At 33.8% G+C, this 27,391-nt stretch overlaps 3 protein-coding genes across 3 annotated transcripts; 2 read left to right on the top strand and 1 right to left on the bottom strand.

Moving 5' to 3' along the window:
• Positions 1 to 1,859: 1,859 nt before the first annotated feature.
• LOC130448249 (uncharacterized) lies at positions 1,860 to 10,029 on the bottom strand. The gene is made up of 6 exons (XM_056785532.1): positions 10,025 to 10,029; positions 9,625 to 9,756; positions 7,953 to 8,098; positions 7,783 to 7,888; positions 3,168 to 3,366; positions 1,860 to 1,994 (listed from the first exon to the last, which is right to left on the bottom strand). The coding sequence occupies exons 1-6, from the start codon at positions 10,027 to 10,029 to the stop codon at positions 1,860 to 1,862; spliced, it is 723 nt and encodes a 240-aa protein (XP_056641510.1).
• Positions 10,030 to 10,484: 455 nt separating this feature from the next.
• Positions 10,485 to 14,551, top strand: LOC130447835 (transmembrane protein 59-like). Its single transcript, XM_056784869.1, has 4 exons — positions 10,485 to 10,672; positions 10,728 to 10,833; positions 10,892 to 10,971; positions 11,026 to 14,551. Exons 1-4 carry the CDS (start codon positions 10,544 to 10,546, stop codon positions 11,509 to 11,511), a joined length of 801 nt encoding a protein of 266 aa, XP_056640847.1. The 5' UTR covers positions 10,485 to 10,543; the 3' UTR covers positions 11,512 to 14,551.
• Positions 14,552 to 15,241: 690 nt separating this feature from the next.
• On the top strand, positions 15,242 to 26,134 carry LOC130447413 (ATP-dependent RNA helicase abstrakt). Its single transcript, XM_056784220.1, has 12 exons — positions 15,242 to 15,354; positions 15,405 to 15,515; positions 15,615 to 15,756; positions 15,863 to 15,998; positions 16,752 to 16,961; positions 17,336 to 17,626; positions 17,682 to 17,844; positions 18,825 to 18,956; positions 22,795 to 22,963; positions 24,697 to 24,846; positions 24,903 to 25,085; positions 25,930 to 26,134. Exons 1-12 carry the CDS (start codon positions 15,328 to 15,330, stop codon positions 26,064 to 26,066), a joined length of 1,851 nt encoding a protein of 616 aa, XP_056640198.1. The 5' UTR covers positions 15,242 to 15,327; the 3' UTR covers positions 26,067 to 26,134.
• Positions 26,135 to 27,391: the final 1,257 nt, after the last annotated feature.

Here is a 27,391-nt window from a genome sequence, read left to right as displayed (position 1 = left end):
AAGTGTTACCGATAAGAACTTATTTTGGAACACCGACGTAGTACTTAGTACGCGATGTGGCTGCAGAATTGGTCATAAGCTTAAGTAGTACAGAGCAAATAATTTCATGAACGGTTTGATTAGCGGAAAATTTCACTCAGCTGGATGCCAAGACTTCTGAATTTCGAGCAGAAATTCGCACGCCGAGGAGTTTGCAAGCGTCTCCACGAATTGATTTGAGAAACATTGGAACAGCTACTTATAGACTGCGATTCGAAAGCAACGAGGAGCAGAGCAATATGAGCGGAAAAGTAATAAGCGGAAAATTAAAAGCCATATGACGAAATTTTCTGTTCTTAGAAGTGTCGCATCGTTAGGGCCTGTATAATTAAGTGTTTGAATAATTGGGATTAGTCGAGCATTTGATTATAAAGGCCCTAACGAGGCCACACGTTCAGGAATAGGAAAATTATTCCTTGAAAAACGAAGCATTTAAGTAGCATTGAATTATGGAAGCATTCTACTTCAATTAAATATCGATTTTGCACACTAAACTTGCATTGCTGCGCTTACTTTTCTCTAAAGTTAGCATAGCAGCCAATTTCTCAAAAGCTTGTATAAGATAAAAATTTGTAATATGGCACTTAATTAGCATTTATTTTTCTGCTTATTTATTTCTTTGCCTGCTCATATTGCTCTACTAACGTTCCTCTGAAAGCTTCAGGAGATGTGACAAAGGTGTGTACAAAATGACAAAGATTATCAAGAAAAACTGTACAAAATTTTAGCTCTGTAACTGTAAATAGAATTAGTTATAGCAAAATTTTGGTTTATATTCGAACCTCTGTAATATTATTACATAGTAATTAATTAATGAAGGTCTTTCAACGTAGTTTGTCGTTTTTTCGTCTTCTATGACCTTAATTTATCTTGCAATCAAGAAAGATTTTCTGTAGCCACTGGACTATATTCATGTTAGGTGAAGAAATTGTGAAGGATTTGAGCTGCCTCCAATGCCCATTGAGAAGTTGGGACAAGTTCTGGCTCTGGATCAAATTCTTGGTCACTAATTTCATCTTTAATCACACAGACACCATTAAGGGTGTCTTTATCTTGAGGTCCAATTGTGGTAGCAACTGCTTCATCGATGTATTCATAATTCTGCAGCTTTTTATGTTCATACAGCTTTAATTGTCGAGCCCAAACTGCTAAATACAAGTCACTTTAATCCACTGGTCCAAGAAGCAAATTTTCTTTCTCTTAAGCTTAAAATCCCATTTCTTCTTCAAAAATTTGAGAAGTCATTCAAGTCAAGTTTTCTTTCTACAATACTAGTCATGTTAGCTGCCACTAAGACAGTGATTCTTCCCCTCCAAAACACTTTTCTGATTTGAATTTGAAAGTTTTGTTTGGTGTCAGTTTATAAAACAACGCAATTTCGTCAGCATTGAAAATTTCTTCTGTTGAATATCGAGCTTTCATATCAGTCCATACTCTTTCCAACCAGCCGTCTGTACTTAACATTTCTATCAACATCACGAGCCTCTCCACCGATTTACCAATAATTTATGTTATGAAGCTTTCCCTATCTTTCCAAATACAGTGGAAACTCGATTAACCGGACTAATTGTTGTCGTTAGGGATTCGGAAAATCGAAAGTCCGGATAATCGAAAATATGAAGTATAGCGGGTTTTGTGAAATAAAATAAGTTTAATAATAGTAATATTCATTAATAAATAATAATATTATCAATCAAAAATAATAATTATTTAATAATAAGTTTAATTTGGCTTAAAATATTTGGTAATTGGCATTTGAGGTAAGCTACTTTTTCTCTTCATTGCTGCTATATCACGAATTGTTTTCAGCTGTATTAAGCTCACAGTATCACTCTCTGTTTGTTTATCAAACCATTTGAGGCCTGAAGTGCTTCATCATGAGATGGTTCTACATCATTTTCCACGTCTAGATTTTCTTCTGTTTCATCTTCTTGCATTTCCTGCTGTTTATTTATCTGCAACATGTTTTTTACGATTTCGTCATCCAACAAAATCTAAAAGCCTTGATCATTATTGTAACAAGTGACCCACTCTTTGATATCTTATATTTTGTAACTTATCTCAATACTACTTAATGATTTAATTGGTCGCAGTTGATAGTCCGGATAATCGCTAATCCGTAACTGAGGGCCGGATAATCGAGTTTCTACTGTAGTAGCCACAGTGGATTGGCAAAGTCCTGCACATCGAACAACATCAGTCTTTTTTATATCGCTCTAATCAAAGACACTTTTTCTTTAATAGTAAAAATTGTACGTTTTGTTCAAAGCACATTAAAAAACAAATGAAACCACTAAATGCACAAAGAACAACTGGCAGCCGAGAGCTGATGTGAACAGCCAGACAGCCAGAAACAAAGATGTCTGTCGTTGAACCAGGTTATTGCGTTTTCTAAGAAAATTCCCAAATCTTGAACTGAACTTTAACGAATTAATCGTTGTAGAGAGAACTTAGTTATAGGGAGAATCGTTATAAAGAGAGACTACTGTGTGTTAAACTTTTAGATTTTTACTTGGAGGTCCGGTTTATCAATTATAATTTATCTGTGAGATAAAGTCTTAACTACCATCAGTTATTTTTGAAAATTGGGTTTATCGACAACAGAATGTGTTGTTTAAATTGTGTACTTTCAACTGTCAAATAAACCAGTTAACTGAAAGATAATAGAACAGCAATTTGAGGATTGGCATCTGAATCTAAATAATTGTTTTGTGAAATATATTTGGTTTCCGGTCTTTGTAAGCTTAGACAATTTTTACTGGTTTCTTATGAGCGAAACTTATTTTAAAGTAATTAAAAATACTGAAATTAAGAAGCCAGACAGCAATTTTACTCTCGAAGAGAGATATTTACCGTTGAGACCTGCTAACAAGCAGAAAAATAAACGAACTGATTGAACCTAGTGTGAGAATAATGTTAATTCCATTTCTCAAAATTATCCACACTACATAATAAGATCGTCTTTTTGTGTAGAAGATCAATCCAATATATCAAAATAAAAATTAAATGATGATACCCACTTAGTGATTAATGATGAATAGCAAACAATATGATTATTGTCCTATGGACAGTCAATCACTATTGCCAACATTGCAATTGATAATGATAATTGGAATAATGCAAATTACCAGCGAATAATTTCTCCTTTCTATATAACTTGCTGGCATGGCATCTTTCACAACAGGGAATTTGTCAATATCTTTGCAAGAATGACCGATCGTACTTTGAATGAGGTGTGTGGCTAAATCTCCGATAGCCAATGCAGCAGGTTCTCCACAAACCTTGGCCGTTTTTATATAGTAACAATCTACTATTGTTTTTGATATCCTGAAATAGAATTTCGATGTGAAATCCAAACCGAAAATAGAAATTTTCAAGATTCAATAAGTGTATAAATTGCACAAACGATGCGTTCCACTAAGCACTCGCGACAACCATGTTCATGACCACGGTTTTTCGCATTCCACTTAGTCCAGAGCGTTATTATCGTAAAACCCAAGTGGGATGGATTATCCCTTACGCTCCTGAATCTGAATTTTCCTATATATTCAGTTAAGAATTATTATTACTGGAAGTTTATGAGCTAATTAGGAAGATCAATTTTTTTCATATTTTTTTAAAATGACAATTTTAGGTATTTTAGGGACTATCACAATTGTGTAATTATGTACTACCAGCACAACTCACATTTTGTACCTAATTAATATATTTTATTATACAGTGCTTTTCAGATAAAAGTATCCACCTTTAATAACTTTTGTAATACTGGTATTTAGAAAAAATCCAAAAACACGTCAATTTATGTTGGAAGGGGCAAGCATTTTGGCTTATTTAAAGTTACTGGAAAAGCCACCCCCTCACCCCTAGCAGCATCCCCTTTATTTTTTTAAATTACTTTTCATATTTTTTATGTAAAATTTGGATACTCCTCTTTGAGCTGATTTCAAAAATGTATAATACTTGTAGGTTTAAGTGGTTAGTTTATGAGATAAACAATTTTTCTTTTAAGAGCACAAATTTTACTTATTATTTACTTTCACCTTATTTGCCTGTACTAAAATGGGTTGTACAACAATTCAAACTCTTTTTAACTGTGCTATTTATTATGAAGTTACAATAAGTGTTCAAAATGAGTACCATTCATTTCCATACAATGGTATAATCTATTTTGAAATGCCTCTCTGACATTGCTTAATACGGCTGGATTTAATTGTCGACATTCATTTTCTATCCTCGTAAATCATCCAGAGATTCTGGTTGGGTAGCATAAACTTTTGTTTTTAAATACCCCCATAAAAAGAAGTCTAGGGGTGTTACATCCGGTGGCCTAGGTGGCCACTCCATCATCTGCCCCCTTCTACCTATCCAACGACAGGCATAGCATAGTGTGGGGGAGCTCCGTCTTGTTGAAATACCAGTAAATCTTCGGAAAGGTTATCATCATTTTCTATTATTGTTGTAATACGTGGGTCAACCCCTTCCCTGAGTAACTCAAGATATGATTCACCATTTAAATTTCCGTTGATGAAGAAAGGTCCGACAATGTGGTCACCTAGGATACCACACCAAACGTTTAACTTTTGGGGATGTTGTGTATGGAATTCACGCATAATATGTGGATCACTTTCAGCCCAATATCTACAATTATGCCTACTTACTAAGCCATTTAATGACCATGAGCATTCATCAGAAAAGCAAATATTGTTTAATAATTGTGGATTGTTATTGATAATTTGCGTCATTGATTCGCAAAACTCTATACGACGATCAAAATCATCTTCATTCAACTCGTGCACCAACTTAACTTTGTATGGGTGGTACTTGAATTTATGTAGAACTCGGAAAACTGTAGAAGATGAAACACCGATCGCTCTACTTATTGTTGACAACGATTGGGGTTGTTGAGCCTCTAAGCTGACTTGCCCTAAAATTGCCACTTGGATTGCTTCGTTATTTACGAGTCCCTCTCGCTTATGCACTTTATTGCAAACAGACCCTGTTATGGTAAATTTCTCCATCAGTTGAATTACATACTTATGAGTTGCATGTCTTCCGTCATGTAATTCGTTAAATATTCTAGCAGCAGCTCTTGCACAATTATTATTTTGGTAGTATAAACCTACAATTTCAATTCTTTCTTGCAAAGAGTAAACCATTTCAGAAAAACAAAATAAATAATGTATCAAATTACACTATCAATAGTGACTACAAATTCTAGTTGACAATGTCAAACTTTAATAAAAAGTAGAGTTTTTTGTTGTTTGGATTTTTTAAGTAGAATAAATAGCACAGTTAAAAAGATTAAAGAGTTTGAACTGTTGTACAACCCATTTTAGTGTAGGCAAATAAGGTGAAAGTAAATAATAAGTAAAATTTGTGCTCTTAAAAGAAAACTTGTTTATCTCATAAACTAACCACTTTAACCTACAAGTATTATACATTTTTGAAATCAGCTCAAAGAGGAGTATCCAAATTTTACATAAAAAATATGAAAAGTAGTTTAAAAAAATAAAGGGGATGCTGCTAGGGGTGAGGGGGTGGCTTTTCCAGTAAGTTTAAATAAGCCATAATGCTTGCCCCTTCCAACATAAATTGACGTGCTTTTGGATTTTTTCTAAATACCAGTATTACAAAAGTTATTAAAGGTGGATACTTTTATCTGAAAAGCACTGTATATTATTGTACAATATTATATAAAATTATATAAAATAATCATTTACAGTTTTGATCTTTCTTTAAACACAAATAAACCTTACATTTATCACACTTTATTCTTGACCAACTTTGACAAGTTTCGAGACGACACATTTGGGGTTTTTTTGGTTCTCATGAACTGACCAATGATTGAAGCCATCAAATCTTTTGTCTTCAGGCGAAAGTGAAGCATGTCTAGCTTTCTTAGAACTCGGCCTCGGATCTTCTTTTCCTAGATTAGTGACTTCACTTTCTCTTTCCCTTTTTTTGTGCCACAAACTAAAAACTCTCTTAAACTTGGACGAAATTTCAAAAAATCCATCTTTGGACTTGAATTTATTCGTTACGCAATCATATTCCACCCAGCTATTAACTATGCATATATCAAATAAGCGAATAAATTGTTTTAAATGTCCATTTTCTGGATTTGAAAAAAGTTCTGTAACATTCAATCATTTGGTCAGACATTTTCTTATTATAAATTTTAACTAAATTCGGACAAGGTATTTCAACATGTTTCTTCGTATTTTTATCCCACCGCCTCACATTTTGTTCAGGAGCTATTCCAAAGGCCGTAGAAACCATAATATCGGATTTTTCATCTTTCCATTTTGTAGCACATATTTTTTTGTCACTTCTGACATACTTCTCTGCCTGTCCTCTTTCATTCTGTTAGACATTATCATCCCTTTACCTTCTACTTTTAACTCCAATAATTTATCAAGCAAAGGTAATGTTGAAAATTATCTGACAAAAAAAAACTGAGCTTACTTGTGGCAAAGTTTTTACTAAACGCAAAACGACTAATGGCCCCAAACCAAGCTCTTTGTTTTCCAGTGGTGTCAAGGATCCCCGAAAAACTCCTACAGGAATTTGGTTCAAACAGGTACATCCTGAACCTCGCTTTTAGCGACTTTCATATCTACTTACACCCAAAATCTTTCCTTGGAAGTCCACGCTTCAACCATTATGACGAGCTGGTAGAATATGTCACCCCATGGTTGAAAACATAAGCAACAATTTTCTATTAAGGCATACAAAAACTAATTTATAACAAGTATCCACAAAATTTCGGGAACTATATATAGAGAATTATTTGAACAGTACAAAAAATATTTTTCTTAGATATACGTTATAGTTGTCAAATTGTTATTGGAAAGTTTAAATTTTATTCCAAACGAGCCTCAAGGTACCGTTCGACCTTAATGTTGTTGAGGGAACCCATCAGACGCCTTCCTCAGGTGCGCTTCCGTGGGCATGAGGAAAAGGGCCGATGCAAAAACCGTTCAAGGCATAATGGTACCAAAGTCCAACCTGGCGAAATTCCAAGGACCTTGCATGAGCGCCACTTTCCGCCAACGGCTCTGAGCAGGGACCACAGAACCCACTACCCCCAAAGCATTGGTTGCTAGTGAGGTCGAAGCTCTGTCCGGTGCTTTTGACAATGCCCGATAAAAACGCCACATAATCACTGGTGCGGAGCAAAAAAAAAAGAGAAGACTGCCGAGACTGCTCAGGGATTAACGTTATCGGATACTAAAGTTTCCTCGACCACCAGCCTTTCCCCACCTAGAGCTTCCATCTCTTGAGATCTTGAAATCCAGGTAAAACTGCAACAAGTCGAAGAATAATAGCGGCTGGATCTCATTGACTGTGGCCATCTTGTGGACTCTACTCCACAGCGAAACCAAGCCATAGCAGTCTCTCCTTATCCATCTGATTAAGAAGAATTTCCTAATTCGTTGAAACGTTGGTGGCAAAAGATATCTGCCTTTGGTAATGTCACTTGGTGCTTATCAGAAGACCTTTTGGACGCCCATTATTCCACTATGAATTATAATATCTAGTTGGTGTTGGAAATAGAGGAAGAAATTAAAGTACGAGATTATTATACTAGGGAATATACAAGGGATGTTTAACGGATGATTTTACAGATTTTACAGAGGCTGATGACTTGGAGGAAAGCTATTACAAGTAAAAGAGTAATGGCGGAGACAAACATCCGTAAAAAGTGCTTTCGTCAAACAACCCTTGTACTTCAAATATTACTTGCATAATTGTGCAGCATCTGCTTCTTCTACCCAATCGGCTGGACCGTTGCAACTATCAAAATCTCGTTTTAGTTCATACAAACAGGGATGATAAACTTGATATTCTAGAAAGATTATATTATAAAATTATAATCGGTGAGAAAAGCATTTTGTTTTTATGTATATTACGCCTATAAAATCCAGTTTCGAAGCAGCATAATTTATCGTTTAAGGCTTGCAATCCAGTTATTAGTTCAACGTATAAACTTTGTGGATTTGCTGTCTGACATTCTTCATAATTTTTTCCAACAGTTTTCATGTCTTTTTCCAATTTACTGAAAATGAAAAACAGAAAGAAATGTTTGTCGTATTTGTTAGAATGAAAAAATATTTTTGCACAACGTTTTTCTTGCTGCTGGAATACCAACTTTAAGACAGTTATAGTGAAAATCACTATTTTTGTTTGTTTATAGTTCCAGCTGATCATTCACTCTCATCTACACTATCAATTAAATACTTTATCTTTATCTTAAAAATATTTAACGACCCGATAGAGCTCGATACACAATCTGACCTACGTGTTGACTTGCGCGGATCTATATGTTCCACGTTTCGACGATAACCAAGTTATCGTCTTCAGAAACTGCAGGTCCCTGAAGACGATAACTTGGTTATCGAAACGCGCGTCAAACAGTGTAATTGTGAGTGTTGGCGTAGTGGTGGAATGTTTAGTCCGAATATCACCTAAGATTCCAGAAATTTCAATTAAATTATCTACTCTATTGTGATTGGATAGCCATGATATCATGTGACAAAGGTGAACAATAGAAAATTTTGCTTTAATAGCTAGGAAGAAGAAATCCTGGTTCCGTAACATAAAAGAATGGACAAATATCAATGTCGGATATTGTTTCATGTTGCGAGGGACAGAGACGCATTCAAAAACGTGACCGCCAACCTTCAATGAGAACACGGCATGAGAAGAAGAAGTGACAGATAGATAGGGGTAAACCTCTATTTTTAATAATAAATCTGTGAAATATATACGCAATGCTACGAACATAACTTAAAAATGTGAAATTTTAAACATTGATTGACAATTCCTTGTAGTTGATTCTCATAGAAAGAAATTTATTAGGGTTTGGATTTTTTTATGTAAGAAGCAAGCACAAGAAGGTAAATCCTATCACACTCGAGGAGTTCGAGTGGTTGCCGTGTGGAGATGCCTATGGATACTTCTAAATGCTGTAATGTTCTGTAAGAACATGCCTTGGTAACTGATTCTACAGACTTGCTCTTCAAAGAAAAGAGTCTCGATATATCGACGTTCTAGGCGTCTGCAAGCGAACTCGGTGTTCATGAGTCACGTCTGCCTGTCAAGTAGGTCTTGCAGATGCTGCCCTAGGTGGGATTTTGTTAGAAAGCTCGGAAGAGCGTCTGCCGTGGTAGTATTGGTAAAACAGACTCAGGTCAGCGACCTTTTTACTATGCTCTAAGCTATTCAAATTTCTGGTTAACTATGAATCGCCTATAGGTCGAATTGCTGTCTTCTGTATTGAGTCGAGTATCCTCAAGGCATGTTTAGGAGCCGAGCTTCAAATGTGCGAGCAATATTCGAAAGATGGAAGAATCTGGACCATGTAGAGGATAAGAAGCTGTTGTGATAGGTTTTTGGTCTTGAAGAGGGCACAAAGTTATTTTGGAGCTGCAATAGCTGATTCGTCCACGTGACTGTGCCAGGTCATAGTGCTCCCAGCCCTAACATTCAGGCTATACCAAATCCAGGGTCGCAGTACCAGCTTTTATTGGGGCGGCTGATTTGAACGACGACACCGGTATGATAATGTAATTAAAAACATACCTGCATATGTCTGTTTCTAATTCTTCAATAGATAAAGTCAATATACTTTCAGGGCTGGAAACTTGAACGTTAGCCAAAAACGAAATTAGTTTCTCTTCGTCACAAAGTGAAATGCATTCACCTGAATTATACCTAAATATTAGTATACCCTCGGTATCCTTCTTGTTCTACTTACGTATTAAAATAAATGTAAAAATAAGTTGAATCAAACAAAATTTCAAAATCATTCGAAATATTGTTTAAATATTTATTTTGATTAAACTGTCATAAATTGGCATATTAACCAAATAGATGGTAATCTTATTTTTTCAAACTTCCGAAAACAAATGCAAACAATAGTAACGCATTCAAGTATTCTCCACAAAGAATTCTCTGTGGACAGTCCTTGGATTGCATTTACCTCATATAGTAGAGCGAAGCTATTCTCAGTATATTAATTTTGTCTATGGCTGTTCTAAACGTTACAAAATGCACATTTCAGTCATAGAATTGATATTAAAGATAGAGATACCGAAATATGTTCAAATTCATTCATTCATATTCAAAGAATATCTATAGTAAGAAACGGGAAGTTGTATGTCGATGCTCTTTTTCTCTTTTTCAATAGTGCCATTCCACACACTATGATTAACCACCGAAAACGAAATTTTACAAGTGTAGTTTAAATTTCAAACGTCAGTTTAAACGACAATTATAGCGTTTACCAACAAACTTGAGTTTAAATGATACCCCAGCTAGCTTTTTCAAATTTTTCACGTTTTTACGATACGTACTCAGAAGATGTTATCATAAGAGTGCTGTTTGAGTTGTTTACAGATACAAGTAAGTTCTATGGTCGGGATAAAAACTTTGAGCGCACCGTTGTGTCAATGTCAATCAGTGAAATACTGCAAACATTTTTATAAACATTTAATACAAAATGGTAATCAGGGATGTAACATGTTTAATGTTAATTATTGGTATAAATTACGCCAGATTGACCACGGCTTTTGTAACAGATCAGTGTATAAGCGTATGTAAAAATGTAAAATTACCTACACTAGATTTGGTAAGTACATTTTCTTTATTTTAAGATTTAATTTACAGCTTAATTTTAATTGAAGGATTTCTACGAACAAGTAGTTTGTCAGAGAGGTTGCAGGTTTTTTAATATTATAAAGTTTAAGGATGTACCTAATGTTAACCGAACAAAAAAAGAATGCCATTTATGTAAGTTTAATTTATAAAATATTCTTATGTCTTATTTTAAATGTTTTATTCAATTTAGCTTGTGGAGATTCTTATATAGTGAAAAAAGAGAAAGATGTATGTCAAACAGGATGTAATTTAATGGCAAAAGAACAAGAGGTAGGTATATATTACTGAATTATTAGTTTATTATGTGTTATATATGTATTTCAGACTTTTATTTCATCATTCCTGATTGAAACTGAAAATAGTATTGTTTTGGCAAGCCCGGATCGAGATATAGAGTTAGATATCCTCTCAGATCCGAGTATTAGAAGCCAATTGGAAATAGGATTCAATATTGATTACAAGATTCCAGCAACTAACATCAGAACTATGCCCATAGAAATTGAAGAAGAATTCAAAGTAAACGAGAGGGATTGGTTAGATTGTGCTTCAAAAAATTCGGGGATACCAAGGTGGATATTATTACTGGTTATTTTATCGTCAGTTTTGGTGGCATTGTGGTTGAGCTTCACTTTGGAAAAGAGAAACAGTGTAGATGAAGAAGTCCACGAGATGGATATTCCTGATGAAAAACTTATTCTAACCAGTGATGAAGTGAAAGAACAGAACATTGTGGAAATATTTCCTGTATATTTGAATGTATCTGAGAAAGAAGCCCCCCCAAAATATACAGACCGAACCGAGGACGTCTAATTGGTAATTAAGAATTTTTGAATACAGTCAATATCAAGTGAATGTTATTTATATTTTTTCTCCAGAAATTGTACATGAAATAATCGGCAATGTACATTCAACATTATTTCTATGGGAACTTGATTAATTTTTTAGTTATTTCTGGTTCACTCTATTTTTTGTAATAAGAACTTACTCCAAAAATTTTTTGCTGCATTTCAGATCCATTAGGGGGTTATGTTAAGGTGGGGGAAACATTTTTTAAGGGGTGATTGTGAGTGTGAGGCAATCCAGCCAGAAAGGGTGAGCTGCAGAGCACCCCAGACAGGTAGCTCAATTTGCAGTCATTGCTGCTTGACTGGTAAACAGTCCGGGGTACGTAATAGATTGATAGGTCAAAGTGTTAGCAAGGTAAATTACCCAATCGCTCATCTAATCTGATTGAAAATTCCAGTCTCTCTGCCTCTAAATTCACTCAAAACTATCCTCTATGCATAGAAACCACTTTACAAATTTAAATCACAAACAAATGTTTGAGAATCTCTCTCGAAAATAGGCATAATTTAACAGCTATAAATAGGAGTTTATGTTTGTTCAGACTACAAGGATTTTTTGAAGCTATGCTCTAAAATATCATATTCTGTATTGTTTATAACCTTCCAAGTTATTTTTACATATTGTACGTTATTGTTAGTCAGTTCTAGTAACCTTTTATAGCCGAATGACAAATTTTCACTTTAATGCAATTTTAAAAATTCTTTTTGTATGCTAGATTATAACATGTACATAATTATTACCAAATATCTTGGCTGTTCTATTTTATACTTGATCTCAGTCTTTTTTAAAGTGATTAACGATAACAGAAAAAAATTTTGTTCAGTACTTCCGCATACGCCAGGTTTAGAATCGTAAATACTCGCTAGTTTCGCGTTTTCGAGGTCGCAGATTCCATTTATCGAGGTCCCAGATGTCAGAATTTACTACTTCCCTTTTTTCCTTTGTATATATCTGAACCATCTAGCTTTTACATACTTTACTGTCTTAAACTCTCATCTGGTTTTTTACTTCATGGCTCCATAAGACCTAGGATTCTCTTCAGTATTTTTCTTTCTATTAATTTCAGTTTTCCTTTGTTAATTCCATTGGGAATTTTTATTAAAATTTCTAACTTCTAATGTCTGGTATTTCCAGTATAGTTTATAACTTGCAAATTTCTCATTTATATCTATACTTCTTTTGTTTTTTTTTATCTATCATGTTTCAATTTTCATGGTTCTGTATGGTGCAGCAATTATGTCTCAATTTCTATCAATACAAAATGATGTCCCCTGAACGGTTCCAGTATAATTTAATATTTAGATTCTGACCCCATTAAAGCTCTAGATTTTCTACTCCATCCACGATTCCACAAAATGGTTCATGTCCTGTGGAGGGTTTATCCTTATCTTATTCCAAGACAATATCTTATTGAAGTATATTGAATAATTAGCAATAGTATAGGAGTAGATCTATAAACTGGTGTTTTTTATCATATATACGAAGTGTGACTATTAAAAAACGAGACTAGTGACTATTATCACTATATAACTCCTCCTCTAACCCTACATAGCTCCATACGAATCTTCCATTCTTAGAAACAGTGCAGGAAGTCTTTTACTGTCACTTTCTTTAGGGCGAGCACAGCTTCAGCAGACTCAAATCTTGTTACTTTTAGTGCAGTTTTGACCTTAGAAAAGAGGTAGAAGTCACACGGTACAAGATCCGGCGAATTAATTGGGTAGTATAATACTGGGATGATGTACTTGACTAGAAACCTCTTGCCTGAATGAGGCATCAGTTTTGCACACACTTTTGGCATGTTAAATATTCATGTAAAATTTACCGTACACATTCCTATAGATTTAACAATCCCTTGAATAAGATTACAGACTTTTTTGATATTTGTTTTCGTTTTTTACGTGTAAGGGTGACCCGAATGCGAATAATTTTCAACATCTTTGCCATTTTTACGTCGATAATTTTTAAGGCAAAACAAAAGCAACGGCTACACTGATTTGTCACTGATTAAACATCGTATTCGAATAGTAGACTTTCGGTTAAACAGCTGACAGTTGCTAACCTTTTACAAAGACATGTGGCGCTACAGCTCAGGATTTGGTCCTATCTGGACATAAAATATCACCTTCAATACAAATTAGCTTGTTGGGTGTTAAGATTGGAGGAAAACGCCCTGGCATAATCACATGGTTGGATTAGCTGAGGCAATATCACAAAAACTTGGAACCCTCTTTAAGACCCAAAAGCTATATACCCCGTAACAGCTTCTAATCCTCTACAAGACCAAGATTCGACCATCTTTGGAGTATTGCTCGCATATTTGGAGCTTGAGGACGCTAGACTCAATACAGAAAAGTGCAATTCGACCCAGAATTTACCAGAAACTTCCACAGATTAGAGAGTAGAAGAAATGTCGCTGAACTGACTTTATTTTACCAATACTACCACGACAGATACTCTTCCTAGCTATCCAGCATAAGTGCAGCAGACTTGGTTCTTGAACACTGAGCTCGCCCATAGACGTCCAGAAAATCAATTTATCGGGACTCCTTTCTTTGGAGAAATCCATACCTGTGGAACTTGCTACCAAGGCACGTCTTTCCCGAGCACTACAATCTAAAGAAGTGTATGTCCACAAGGCAGTCACCACTCTAACTACTCGAGTGTAATAAGGTTAATTAACTTGATACCCACACCTCATACAGTACTTGATAAAAAATTTTTCTGTTATTATCGCTTTAGAAAAGGAAAAATTGTACTGAATGGTGTTGTTTGTTATCGTGCTTGTTTTTATAGGTATCATATACTCACGTAATTTTTTTTAAATTAATCTATACTAGATGTAATGTTTACCACTATGTGATTATTTGATTCACCAAAATAATAAATAAGCAATGTGTATGTTGTTCCATTCTTAATGAAATATTGATTAATGTACTGAATGATTTCTTCAAGAAGATAATTGTTGTAAACTTAGCCATAAACAATAAAATGAAAAAGAAAATTTTGAAGTTTTTTTCAAACCAAAAACTTTTCAACCGTTCAATCCTAATGGTAAGTAGAAGAAAGAGTAAAACTGTTAGAATACTAAGTTCTTCTTTAAGATAAATAAAAACTAGAGAAACCAAAATTGGAATTGATAGAACAATAATTCAACCAACAGTGACAGATGGCATATGACATATCTTTGTAGAAGCTAATCAATTTGTTAGATTACTTCACAGAACACACCCTTAGATGAATCACATGATTGAAACCATAGACATGTACATGTTCCAAGAATCAGTCGTAATAGTTGACAATTTTAAATGTCGATAAAGTAACTAATAGAAAATATGATTTGTTTGAAAGTTTGATAAAATGACTAATAGTGGACCTCCTATAAAAGTATGTTGCCTTTGTTAGATTGCTCCACAGAACATATCCTTGGTTGAAACCATAGATGAACCATATAGTTGGAGCCATAGATATGTTTATTTTCCAAGAATCAATCGAAATAGTTGACAATTAATTTGAAATGTCAATAAAATAAATAATAATAAAACATATGATTTGTTTAAAGTTTTATAAAATGACTGATAGTGGAGCTCATGTAAAGATAAGTTACCTTTATAATATTGCACTACAGAACATGTCCTAAGATAAAACCATAGATGAACCAAATTGTCGTACCATATATGTACATGTTCCAAGAATCAGTCGAAATAGTTGACTGTTGACAATTTTAAATGTCAACAAAACAAGTAATGAAAAATATGATTTGTTTTAAAGTTTAGTAAAATGACTGATAGTGAACCTCCTATAAAGGTAAGTTGCGTAAATAGATTTAATGAATTTAATTTAATATCAATTTTTAGAGATATAGGCGAGAAGAAAATAGTAATTCCGAATCTGAAGATGATTATGTTCCTTATGTCCCTGTTAAAGAAAGAAGACAACAACTACTCAAGTTAGGTCGATTAGGACAGGTACGTACTTCAAAAATTTTAAAATTTTCTATAAAAAATTTGATTAAATGAAATTTGTGAATTATACTATATTTGGCTTTGTTATATTAATTATAACAGTTGAAGGAAGCTGAACAGAGTAAACCAAAATCTTCTAGCGAAAACGAAACTAACGAAGATGAAGAAGAAGATGAAATTTGGGGAAGAAAAAATAATATTCCTCTACTTGATCAACATACAGAATTACGCAAACTTGCAGAAGGTATAAATCTATATAATGTAACTTTTTTCCTTTAGATCAGTTTAGTTATTCAATGTTGTGGGTGTAATATAAATATAAAATTATAATTTTTTACTCCTTTATTTAGCAAAAAAAGTTAGTGCAGTAGAAAAACAGTTGAAAAAAGAGGAAGAAATCTTAGAAATTGTTGCCGAAAAGAAAGCTTTAATGGGGGTATCAGAATTAGCCAAAGGTATTCAATATAGAGATCCCATAAAAACAAGGTAAGATTAATGAATATGGGAAGGGTGGCGCCCCAATCTGATAATGAATTTAGTTTAATTAGTTCAAAATAAACCAAAAATAGATAATCAATTTTTTGGATATATCATTTCGTTTTTTAAATTTTTTTATCTAATTTCTCCTGGGAGAGGCGGCCATTTTTATTAAACAGTGGTACATCGAATATCTTTGTACAGAATAGAGCGAGAACAATGAGACTTATACCTTTATTTTTCTTTAAAACCCCCTCTATGAATAAGGTCCTCACAACATAAAGTGCCCTTTTTGAAGACCTAGTTTTACAATGAAGGAATCAAATACAATAGCTAATGATTTTTATACTATAAGATATATTAAAATACTTACATATGTCACAATATGAAGTTTCCTCAATTATTTATAAATTTTTGAAAATGAAAATTTTTTCTTTCAATCTTGTTATTTGATCTTAAGCCAAGTTATAAAATTTTGAATTTAAGGTACATTTAATTAAATGACAATGCAATTTGAAGAAATCCTCATACATTTTTAATTATCAAATTTAACTTCAAGGTAAAACTGATGTATTACAAATATATTTATTATTTTTTGCACTTTAAAACTTCTAACCTGGAATTTCTAACACAACACACTTTATACTATCACTATCAGCCTTAGAGCCTTCAGTTGTTAGTTTATACCTGGCTTGACGGACCAGAATTATGATTTTATATTTATAGGGATAGTATGTTTAGTATATGAAGTTCTTTATTTAGCTGGCGTCCTCCTCGATACATTCTACAAAGACCTCCTACGATTCACGATAAATTGAGAAGCAGTCTACGCATTTTAGTAGAAGGAGAAGATATACCACCTCCATTGACAACTTTTAAAGAAATGAAACTACACGAAGGTATTATTGCCGCATTGAAAGAAAAACATATAAAAAAACCGACTCCCATACAAATTCAAGGAATACCTACTGTGTAAGCTTATTTTATTTTTTTCAAATATAGTTTTTTTTTTAATTTTAATATTTTTAACTGAACTATCTAAATGAAGTTGCTCTATTTATATTAAAATAAAATAATCTAGATGATTTGTCAAATTTATTGTAGTTTCTGAAAAAAAAGTTATTTGAGACAGTAAAAGTAGAAAAAGAGCAGGACCGGCTCTTATGTTTCTTATGTCAATATCATTTAATATATTCAAACATTGAAAGTTTTTAGAAAATATTAAAGTACAGGCTACTCAATATTATAAATAAAAGACAGGTTAGGAAATTTCTTCTGTCAATTTGTACATATAAACATTTTTATTAAAAAAAAAAATAATTTATTTTTATAATTAATTGTTATAGATTATCAGGCAGAGATATGATCGGTATAGCATTCACTGGATCGGGTAAAACATTAGTATTCGTTTTACCTTTGATAATGTTTTGTTTGGAACAAGAAGTAAAATTACCGTTCATCAAAGACGAAGGTCCTTATGGTTTAATTATATGCCCATCGAGAGAGTTAGCGAAACAAACTTACGACATCATCCAACATTATTCGAATAGTTTATCTAAACACGGAATGCCTTTAATAAGAAGTTGTTTAACAATAGGAGGAGTACCAGTTACAGAAGCTTTGGAAGTTATCCAAAAGTTCGTATGAATATGATACCATTTGTGTGTTAATATAAAAACTAGTGGGTTTTAGGGGTGTTCATATTATGGTAGCGACCCCCGGTCGTCTTATGGATATGCTGGGAAAGAAAATTGTGAAGTTAACCGTCTGTAGGTATTTGTGTATGGATGAAGCGGATAGGATGATCGATTTGGGATTCGAGGAGGATGTTAGGACTATATTTTCTTATTTTAAGGTAATTGCTTTGAAAATTGAAAACACTGGCCACCTTAAAAGGCAAAAACACTTTTCTGACATATTGTAAATTATGGTGTGATAGTGAAAACAATACGGTTATGTCTTATGTCTCAAAGAAAACAATATCAACAATTCTTTCCTCCTGCCATAGTGAGTATCTTCAGAGACTCTTGAATAGCATTGAAACCATAGGTTACTATTAAGCAATCAAAAATTGACTGCATTTGAATAAACAAAATTGTCAGATAATTGCTTATAACAAATTAACTATGCAATATAAAGGAAAAATCCTTTGTACTTTCAAAGATAATGTGTTTTCAAAGATATATTCAAAAATGTCTAGTCAATCTCACTCAATAAATAGTGTGACTAACTAAGAAAACCACATTTTTTGCCAAAAATCTAATGAAATCTTCTCCAAGAGCAATACAATCATTCCAACGCCAGGATTAGTCTTTTATCTCAAAATAGGATTTAATTTCAGCAATTTGTTTTTCATTTGAGGTAAATTTCTTACCGACGAACCATGACCTTGGCAATGGTTGGGACTAAAACAATCGAATTGTTAGTTCAGCTGCACAATTCTTCAATACGATTAGTGGCATTCCACTCGCTTTTTGATGTTCAAACCATTGAGAAATTTTGCCACATCTTTTCTCAAGTCCTATTTATCTTGGCCGACCTTGACAGACCAAAAAGACCTTGGTACATTTGGTAAATTGATAAGTTTATTGTGTATTCTTTAATTATATCATTATTTGTACTAGAATTCGAATACCGAGTACTCAAAGGTTTGTCTGCGGCTATAATCTCATTTTTGAAGTTCTAGGGGATGGTTTAAAATAAAAATCGATTTTTCAAAAATCTTAAGGTAGTCTAATGTTACAAGAGCGTTTTTTTTTCAATCGTTTAGAGTCACTTAAATAATAATTTATGGAAGGATAATGTTTGTGGATGAAATAAGTATTTATATTTTAGGGTCAGAGACAGACATTACTGTTTTCTGCAACAATGCCTAAAAAGATACAAAATTTCGCCAGATCTGCACTTGTGAAACCAATAACGATAAACGTGGGACGAGCTGGAGCTGCATCTATGAATGTTATACAGGTAATATGGTTTGGACAGACGTACCAATATTGTAACGTTTTTTTTTTTTCGCTATAATTGATACTTGGAATAATATTTGTCTTGACCTTTCTGTATTGCTAAACTGAACTGTTCATAATGAACACACTGTTTAAACTACCACTACACCAACACTCACAATTACACTGTCAAACGCAGTTAACATCTTCAAAGACTGAAGGTAAAAAGTTTACCTTTTACATTTATATTTTTTTTTTCAAAATCTTGTATATATATTAGGGTGGCCAAAAAAAAACCGATTGAAGTACTCGTGGAGCGACCTTTAAATATTAAAATTTCGACTTGAGTTTTTAGGATCTCCATACTTTTTGCTGTAATGATGAGAAAAAGAATTTTAAAAAAATCGATTTTCGACGATTTTAGAATTTTTGAAAAAATTGGAGTTACCCAAAAAGATATATTTTGACCTGCCGTTTGGAAGGTACTCTTAAAATATTATAAACTTACTTATTTTGGCACGAGATTCGAAAAAAAAATTTCTTGGGCTACCCTTATATATTATAGGCTTATATGCAGATTATGTAGGTCCATAGCCTTGTAATTTCTCTTCACTTCTTTCGGTCCCTTGCTTTTTCTCTCCAATTCTGGATGTTTTTCTCTGTAAGGGTATCTTCCACTATTTCTGTCCATCGTTTTTTTGGTCTACCACTTGCCTTCTGGTATCTTCCATACAACTCGTTTCAAGAGTCCTGTCTTTGTCCATTTCATTGAAAAGTGTGTAGGTTTCATGGTTTGATCTTCTCTCCCGTCCTAACTCTGTCTGCTCTCCTCCAAAAATTCTTCTTAGTATTTTTCTCTCCCAGATTTCACAGGCGTATGACTTCCTAAGGCAATTCTTAATTCGATTTCCTTTTCTTTTTGGCATTTATTATCTAGTAGCACGCCCTTATTTTCTTCTTCCTCTTTCAATAGAACCAGATCCTGTTCAATCCTGTACGTTTGGCCCTCTTCCTGGATCTTCCTGAGAAGCTGAACTCCAGCCCTCGTACCACCTCTTTGATGGTCTGCGTGTGTTCGGTCTCTGAGTTTTAGCCCACTTTGCCCATCTGTCTTCTGGCATTCTTTCCACATAGTAGCTCACCCACTTCCTCGAATTCTAATAACGTCCCATTATGTTTCTTCAAACTGTCTTCTGTTTCTTGCTATCAACGTCACGTCCAAAATATGATCCAAACATTTTCATAGATAATTTAATTTTTAACCCTTAAAAAGGTTGAATAGTACACATTAAGTAGTACCCTGTAGTCCAACGTTAGCGTAATCTTTAGTGTTGTTGTCTAACCAAGTGTTTTCCTGTAGAGTTATATTGAGCGCGTCTTGTAATTGTTTGGTCATTTCAATTGTGTCTGTTTTGCTGACCTTATCAAAATATTTTTTGACAAACAGTGATCCCAGTGCAATTCCCTTGTTGGAATTCACCTCCGTAACCCAAAACTGCCATCTTGGTGGGCTTTTTTTTCTACCAAACAAGATATAATAGAATACTCTGTATGCTTTCCTCAAAACATTCTTCTTAATATTTTTCTCTCCCACATTTCCAATTTCTGTTTAGGTTTATTCGTCATTATTCAAGTTTCACAGGCTTATGTCAGGGTGGATCTCAAAATTGTCTTGACTTTCATAGATCTGGATATCCCTTTGATGTTAATATTCTTCTAAGGTTGCCAGCGCAGCTGTTACTTTTGGAAATTCTTAGTTCGATTTCTTCTTCTTCTTGGAATTTATTGTCAAGTAGTACACCCAAATACAGGGTGCGGCAGCATAACTTCCTTTTTTAAAAAGTTCGCCATTTAGTCGGTAGATGTCGTAACGGAGTGCTAGTGGTCTCGTTCGAGAGGGGGGACTATAAAGTTTTGTCCCGGCACAGTTCAGTCGCCATCATGCGTTGGAACAGTGAGGAGCGTGCGTTTGCCGTTGAGGTTTACTTTTCGAGCGGATGTTCTGTGATCGCAACCCAGCGCGCCTTTCGGAATCGCTTTAATTTAGCCCCCTTGGCCCCTGTCCCGGACCGGAAATCAATTGTTACGTGGGTCGCTACGTTCAGACAAACTGCAAGTGTGACAAGACGAAGAACTGGAGTCCCTGGGCCCATTAGATCACCGGAGAACATTGAGTTAGTTAGAACTTCAGTGTTGCGATCACCACGGCGTTCTGCGCGCAAACATGCGTCTGCCCTTGGACTTTCCGATCGTTCTGTGAGGAGAATACTTCATGATGATCTTCATTTTCATCCATACAAGATGGCAATTGTGCAGGAACTTTCTGAACGTGACTTCAATTCTCGGAGGAACGCGTGTGAGGTTTTTCTGGAAGTCGTTCCTGAGGACGCTATTGTTTTTTTTAGTGATGAAGCCCATTTTCATTTGTGTGGATCCGTAAACAAACAAAACATGCGCTACTGGGCTGATACCAATCCTCGACAATTGCATCAACGGCCTTTGCATTCACCTAAAGTCACAGTGTGGTGTGCAATTTACTCACGTGGAATTATTGGTCCCTGGTTCTTTGAGGAAAATGAAGTCACAGTGACAGTGAATTCGCACCGGTATGTAAACATGTTACAGGAATTTTTTTTCCCACGGCTAGATGAGTTGGACTTAGGGGACACTTGGTTCCAACAAGACGGAGCAACGGCACACACTTCAAGAACATCGATGGCTGTTTTGAGGGAACACTTCCCAGAGCGCCTTATCTCAATTAGGGGCGATTTGGAGTGGCCAGCCCGCTCTCCCGATTTGACCCCTTGTGATTATTTCCTATGGGGTTTTTTGAAATCCCGTGTGTATGTGAACCGTCCAAGGACCCTACAAGATTTGAAGACGAACATCCAGGAAGAAATTGCCAACATAACGCCTGCTATGCTGGCAAGAGTCATGACAAACGCCAGAAATCGGTTTACTCAGTGTATGGAGAATGGGGGACGTCACCTAACTGATTTGATCTTCAAAACTCAGTAAAACAAAACTTTATGTATGTGCCTGTATTATAAAAAACGAATAAAAATTTTCTGATTCATACAATAAGTTTTATTAACTTTTGAAAAAAGGAAGTTATGCTGCCGCACCCTGTACATGAAATTAGTCCACTCGAATTCTATTAACGTCCCATCATGTTTATGTACTTTGAATTTGTTTTTTGCCTTGCTTCTACATTTATTCTTTATTTGCCTTTCCTTGATACTGGTTCTTCTTATTATGACTATTCCAAAGCTGGATAGGGATCGCCTTGTCTTAATCCTCGTTGTGTTTTGAAAGGTTAAATTTTCTTGTTATCAATTTTTACTATATTGGTTGTATCCTCTAATGACATTTTCACTAGTTGAATGAGTTTATTTGGAATTTATAATTCTTGTAATATTTGGATTAACTTTTTTCTGTTTACATTGACGGCTTCTGATGGGTCAAACTCTTGTATTAGATCATTTTCCTTGTCTGCTAGCCTTCTAATGTTCTATCTTGCTTTTTTCCACATCCTTTCATTTTCTATTCTTTTCTCCATAATATATTTGTCTTTTTGTTATCCTTTCTTCACCGCTTATTTCTTTTTGGTACTTTATATCAGTCATATCCGGTTCCACGCCATGTACAAGGACTCTTATAACTTTTATAAGGACTACTATACCATCTTATATTGATTAAAAATGGTTAGGTTAGGTTATGTTAAGTTAGGTTAGGAATTTGTTCCATTTTCCTCGTCATATCCGGTTCCATGCAGTGTACAAGGATTCTTAACTTTTATAAGGACTACTATTACTATGCCTTCTTATATTGATTAAAAATGGTTTCTGTTGACATTTTAGGAAGTGGAGTATGTTAAGCAGGAAGCCAAAATTGTGTATTTATTGGAATGTTTACAAAGAACCCCGCCTCCAGTATTAATATTTGCAGAAAAGAAACAGGACGTAGATGCCATACACGAATATCTATTATTAAAGGGAGTGGAAGCTGTAGCTATTCATGGAGGAAAAGGTAATTTGACAACATTTCAAGATATTTTATTTACATATTATTTTCGTCGACAGATTTTATGTTGATTTTCTTATTTTTTCCAAATTGCTTCTTTATAAGATCTTTTTTAGGTTTCTGCTAGTTATACCGCTATCAAATGTCATAACCTCAAATACCACCACCATCTCTCGTAACCTAACCTTCATCGTGTCGCTATATATATATAGGGTAGTTCAAATGAAGGTGCTAACTACACAACTACACAAAATAAGTTTCTGTTTCCAATATACAAATTATCGACACAATTATGATAAAACTAGTGGCAACATTGTATTAAAATTTTATACGAATATGTTTTAGAAATAACAAATAACTGCTTCTAATAGAGGGTGTTATATACACAGTTCGAAATTTGATGAAGAACATAACCTTTTCGTTACCTTGAGATGACAAGGTTCTAACTGACCATGTTATATTTTTGAGAAAAACGACAAATTTCTCTATTATTTTATCTCAGTTATCGAAAGAAATTAATTTTTCATTTTTTGCACATGGACTAGAAAATATATTGTACATTTTATTTATTTATATATGATACATACATTACCGATCCAAATTTTTCCCCACTCCATAGTTTGCCTGATAAAAACAATACGATCGGTTTTGAGATTTATATTTTAAAGAACATATATAGATAAGAAGTAAATTTTGGATTAATCGATGATGTTACCCCTTTTTGATTTTATTGTTTCGGTGCACACTTTTGGCATTCCCTCTAACATTTTCGACAAAGAATCGTCGTCTATTTGGTTCTATTCGTTTTGCTTTTTACAATATTCCAAAGATGTTAAATGAAAATAGGACATTGCTTTCTGACCTCGCCGTCCAATTTTTCCAGCTCCAGCTGCAAAATAAGATCAAGCATTTATCAGAAAGTACTACATTTTCTTTTTTTTGGCATTTTCTTCAAAATCCCTTTAATTTCTACCACGTCTCCAATCGCCCTTCCTCCAAAACATTCCTAAACCATCACCAAGCCTCTGCTGTGTTTCGGGATTACGCATGGATCTAATATCCGTTCTTCCTTTGACCTGCCGCACAAACACTCTTCCTTTAGACCTAACAATTTCAAAGTTTGACTCATCACTCTTCATGCGTCTAATTTTTATGTTCTTCATCCAAAATCTTTTCACTGTAAAAGGACACAAAGGCAAAGGTTTATCTTCAGCGGTTGTAGTTTTTCGAGGCTGCCCTAAACGTTTTCTTTTGTAAAACCTCCTAGTGGATGCATATTTTTTGACGGTACGCCCAAGTATTTTTAATTCAGCGACAATGGTGCGGTTACTTTTGCCTAATCTATCAAGATGTGCAATTAATTATCACAAATAATTCGTATATGAAAAGATGTATCGATTCAAAAAGTATAAATCACAGGGACTAAACTACAATCATAAACACCGGAGAAATAATTAACAGTTTAAGAATAATAAACAAATTAGTCGGTACTTACAACTTTTAACCTAATGTTCTTATATTTTTATAACTTAACCGCAAAACAGATTCAGTACAATCTCCTGGATTTAGAATACTATATTCTATGGTCCTTTTTCATTAGTACAAAACAAAACAAATTGTTAACTAGCTGAGGTGGTGAATGTAAACTTCACGGTTGGCTATGACATGTGTTCTATGATTAATAGTGGAAAAAACTGTTCTACTTCTCATGTTGATTCTAAATTTATTTTTCTTTTTAGATCAGGAAGAGCGATCCCGTTCTGTGGAAGCATTTAGAAAACAAGCCAAAGATGTATTGGTAGCAACCGACGTGGCGTCTAAAGGTTTAGATTTTCCTGATATACAGCATGTTATTAATTACGACATGCCCGATGATGTAGAAAACTATGGTAAATGGAAAAAAATCGAAAATTCCTAAGAATAAGTAAATTATCGTTTGTTTTAGTTCACAGAATTGGTCGTACCGGTAGATCCGGAAATAAAGGCTTAGCGACTACATTTATAAATAAATCGAACGACGAATCCGTACTTTTGGATCTCAAACATTTACTAATGGAAGCAAAACAAAAGGTTCCCACATTTTTGGCCGATTTATGCTCGGAAAGTGAAAAATATTTGGCGCTTGGAGGTAATAAATGGTTATTCTTTTTCTTGTATATCGTACTTCTATTGTTCCATTTATGATTTATTAAAATTTATTCCGCTACCTTAAAGTAACACGAAATAAGTGCAAAGATAATAAAATCCAGAATTTCTTTAATAAATGGGTATCTTTATAAAAAAATTCAAATTCTAAAGATTCCCTTATTTTCATCCTACATAGTTTCTTTCACTTTTATTCACTTATGCTTTTCTAATCTCTATTCTCCAACATTTTTTTGGCTCGGCTTCCTTTTTTGTTGTATTTTTTGTGATTTTTATCAATTTTTTTCCATTTTTTTTTTCAACAGTTAGTGTGTGGCTTTCTTCTCGACTACTTAAGTATGTCCATAGTATACTTTCTTTCAATATTTTCTCTTTTTACATAGTCCAAGTCGTATAAAATTTACTTAATCTTTGGTTTATTTGTTTTCTCTATTTTTTTATCCTAATTTTAAAAACTACCAGAAACTGATCCGTCTGCTCTGGTTCATCCCTAACGGAATAATAGAGACTTGTTGAAAGTTCCCATCATCAAAGAAGAAATCAGCAAATATAGGAATTAATATGAAGAAATATTGAGTGTGCCCCCCGTTGATTATAGGTTTTAAAAAAGATTTTTATTGCAAATCCTCCCTACATGTCACATTTAACAAAATTTTCACTTATTGATCCCTAAGAGGCACTGATTGTCAATTAAACTGGAGTTGAATAAAAAAAATTTCGCCCTAATTTCTTGTACATACGGAACATGTACACTCAAATAGTTAGTGTCTAACGTTTGATGTCTGAAGAAGGTAACTTTGTTAACGAAACGTATTTATGCTTTGTAGGCGAACATGGTTGCAGTTATTGTGGAGGTTTGGGGCATAGAATTACAGATTGTCCTAAATTGGAAGCTCTTCAGAATAAACAAGCATCTAACATCGGAAGAAGAGATTACTTAGCTAACACAGCTGCTGATTATTAGAAATATGGTAAATGTATTTTTTAATTCAAAATAAATGATTTTTATTGTTTTTTTTCTTCTAAAATTTATCTTAACATTTTAATCAGACGCTCCTTCCTTCTATTTCATTAAAATAACCTTTCAGAAAATTCCATAAATAAATTACAATCTTCTTTTTCCTATTTTGGTTATGTTCCTCTTATTAACAATTTAAACAGCCACTTTAGACATCTAAAGTGGAAGTGAATTACTCGCTTTTCAGGGAAAATGACATTCCAAAAGTTGGTAAATGTTACATATCAGTTTGAGATTTTGTCAGATGTTTTGTTAATTAAGTACTGTAAAAAATAATATCAGGCAGATATATTAAAGCTTTATGTTTACAATTTTCAGATTTATAATATTTAATTATTACTTGGAAGAGCCTTTTTGCATTGAAATAATGGTTACTTTATTGAAGTTTAAATATTTTATTAATATTTAAAGAAAAATATGCTTGCTACCTTACATATCATTTTCAACGACAACTTAGACATATGACATACATGAAGTTGGCTACTAACATTATACCAACTAACACTCCTCCTCGATTAAAATATTTCATACAATGATATATGAAAATCGCAACTTAACTACTTAGCAAACAAAACTTAGACTACACTTACTTTTCCTCTTAAGTAAATAAAAGTATCCTTAACTAAAGGTTTAGTTAATATATCAGCTAAATTTTGTTCTGTTGACACATAACTTACAGATATTTTTTTTTTCGTAACTAAGTCTTTTAAAGAATGATTCTTAACATCTATGTGCTTAGCTCTCTTAGAATTTTCATTGGACTTTGACATTAAAATAGAACTTTTATTACCACAATAAAGAACTGCGCCGATAATAATATTAAAATCACTCAAAGTACCTTTTATATTCACTAGGTCTTGAGAAGAATTAGACGTTGCCACATATTCAGCTTCTGTCGTAGATAATGCTACACAGTTTTGCTTCTTTGAAAACCATGATATCGGATTCATTACATACAGTATTATGCAACCACTTAATTCTTTCTGTCAGTCGTATCTGTTGCCCAATCAGCATCTGAATATCCCACTAGTTTAATTTCATCAGTAGTGTTTTTGTAGAATGTTAGCCCCATTTCTTTTGTTCCCTGCAAATAACGTAAGATTCTTTTCGCTACGTTCCATACTTCAACTGTAGGTTTATCTAGAAATCTACTCAAATAAGATACTGAAAAAGTCACATCAGGTCTGGTGGTTGTAGACGGGTACATAAGTTCTCCTATTATTTGTCTATAAGGCACTTCTATTATTTCGCTTTCACTTAAGTATTGAAAT

The sequence above is a fragment of the Diorhabda sublineata genome, chromosome 8 (genome assembly GCF_026230105.1).
Source record: "Diorhabda sublineata isolate icDioSubl1.1 chromosome 8, icDioSubl1.1, whole genome shotgun sequence".
In the NCBI taxonomy this organism is placed as follows: domain Eukaryota; kingdom Metazoa; phylum Arthropoda; class Insecta; order Coleoptera; family Chrysomelidae; genus Diorhabda; species Diorhabda sublineata.
This window is presented reverse-complemented; position numbering and strand designations above follow the sequence as displayed.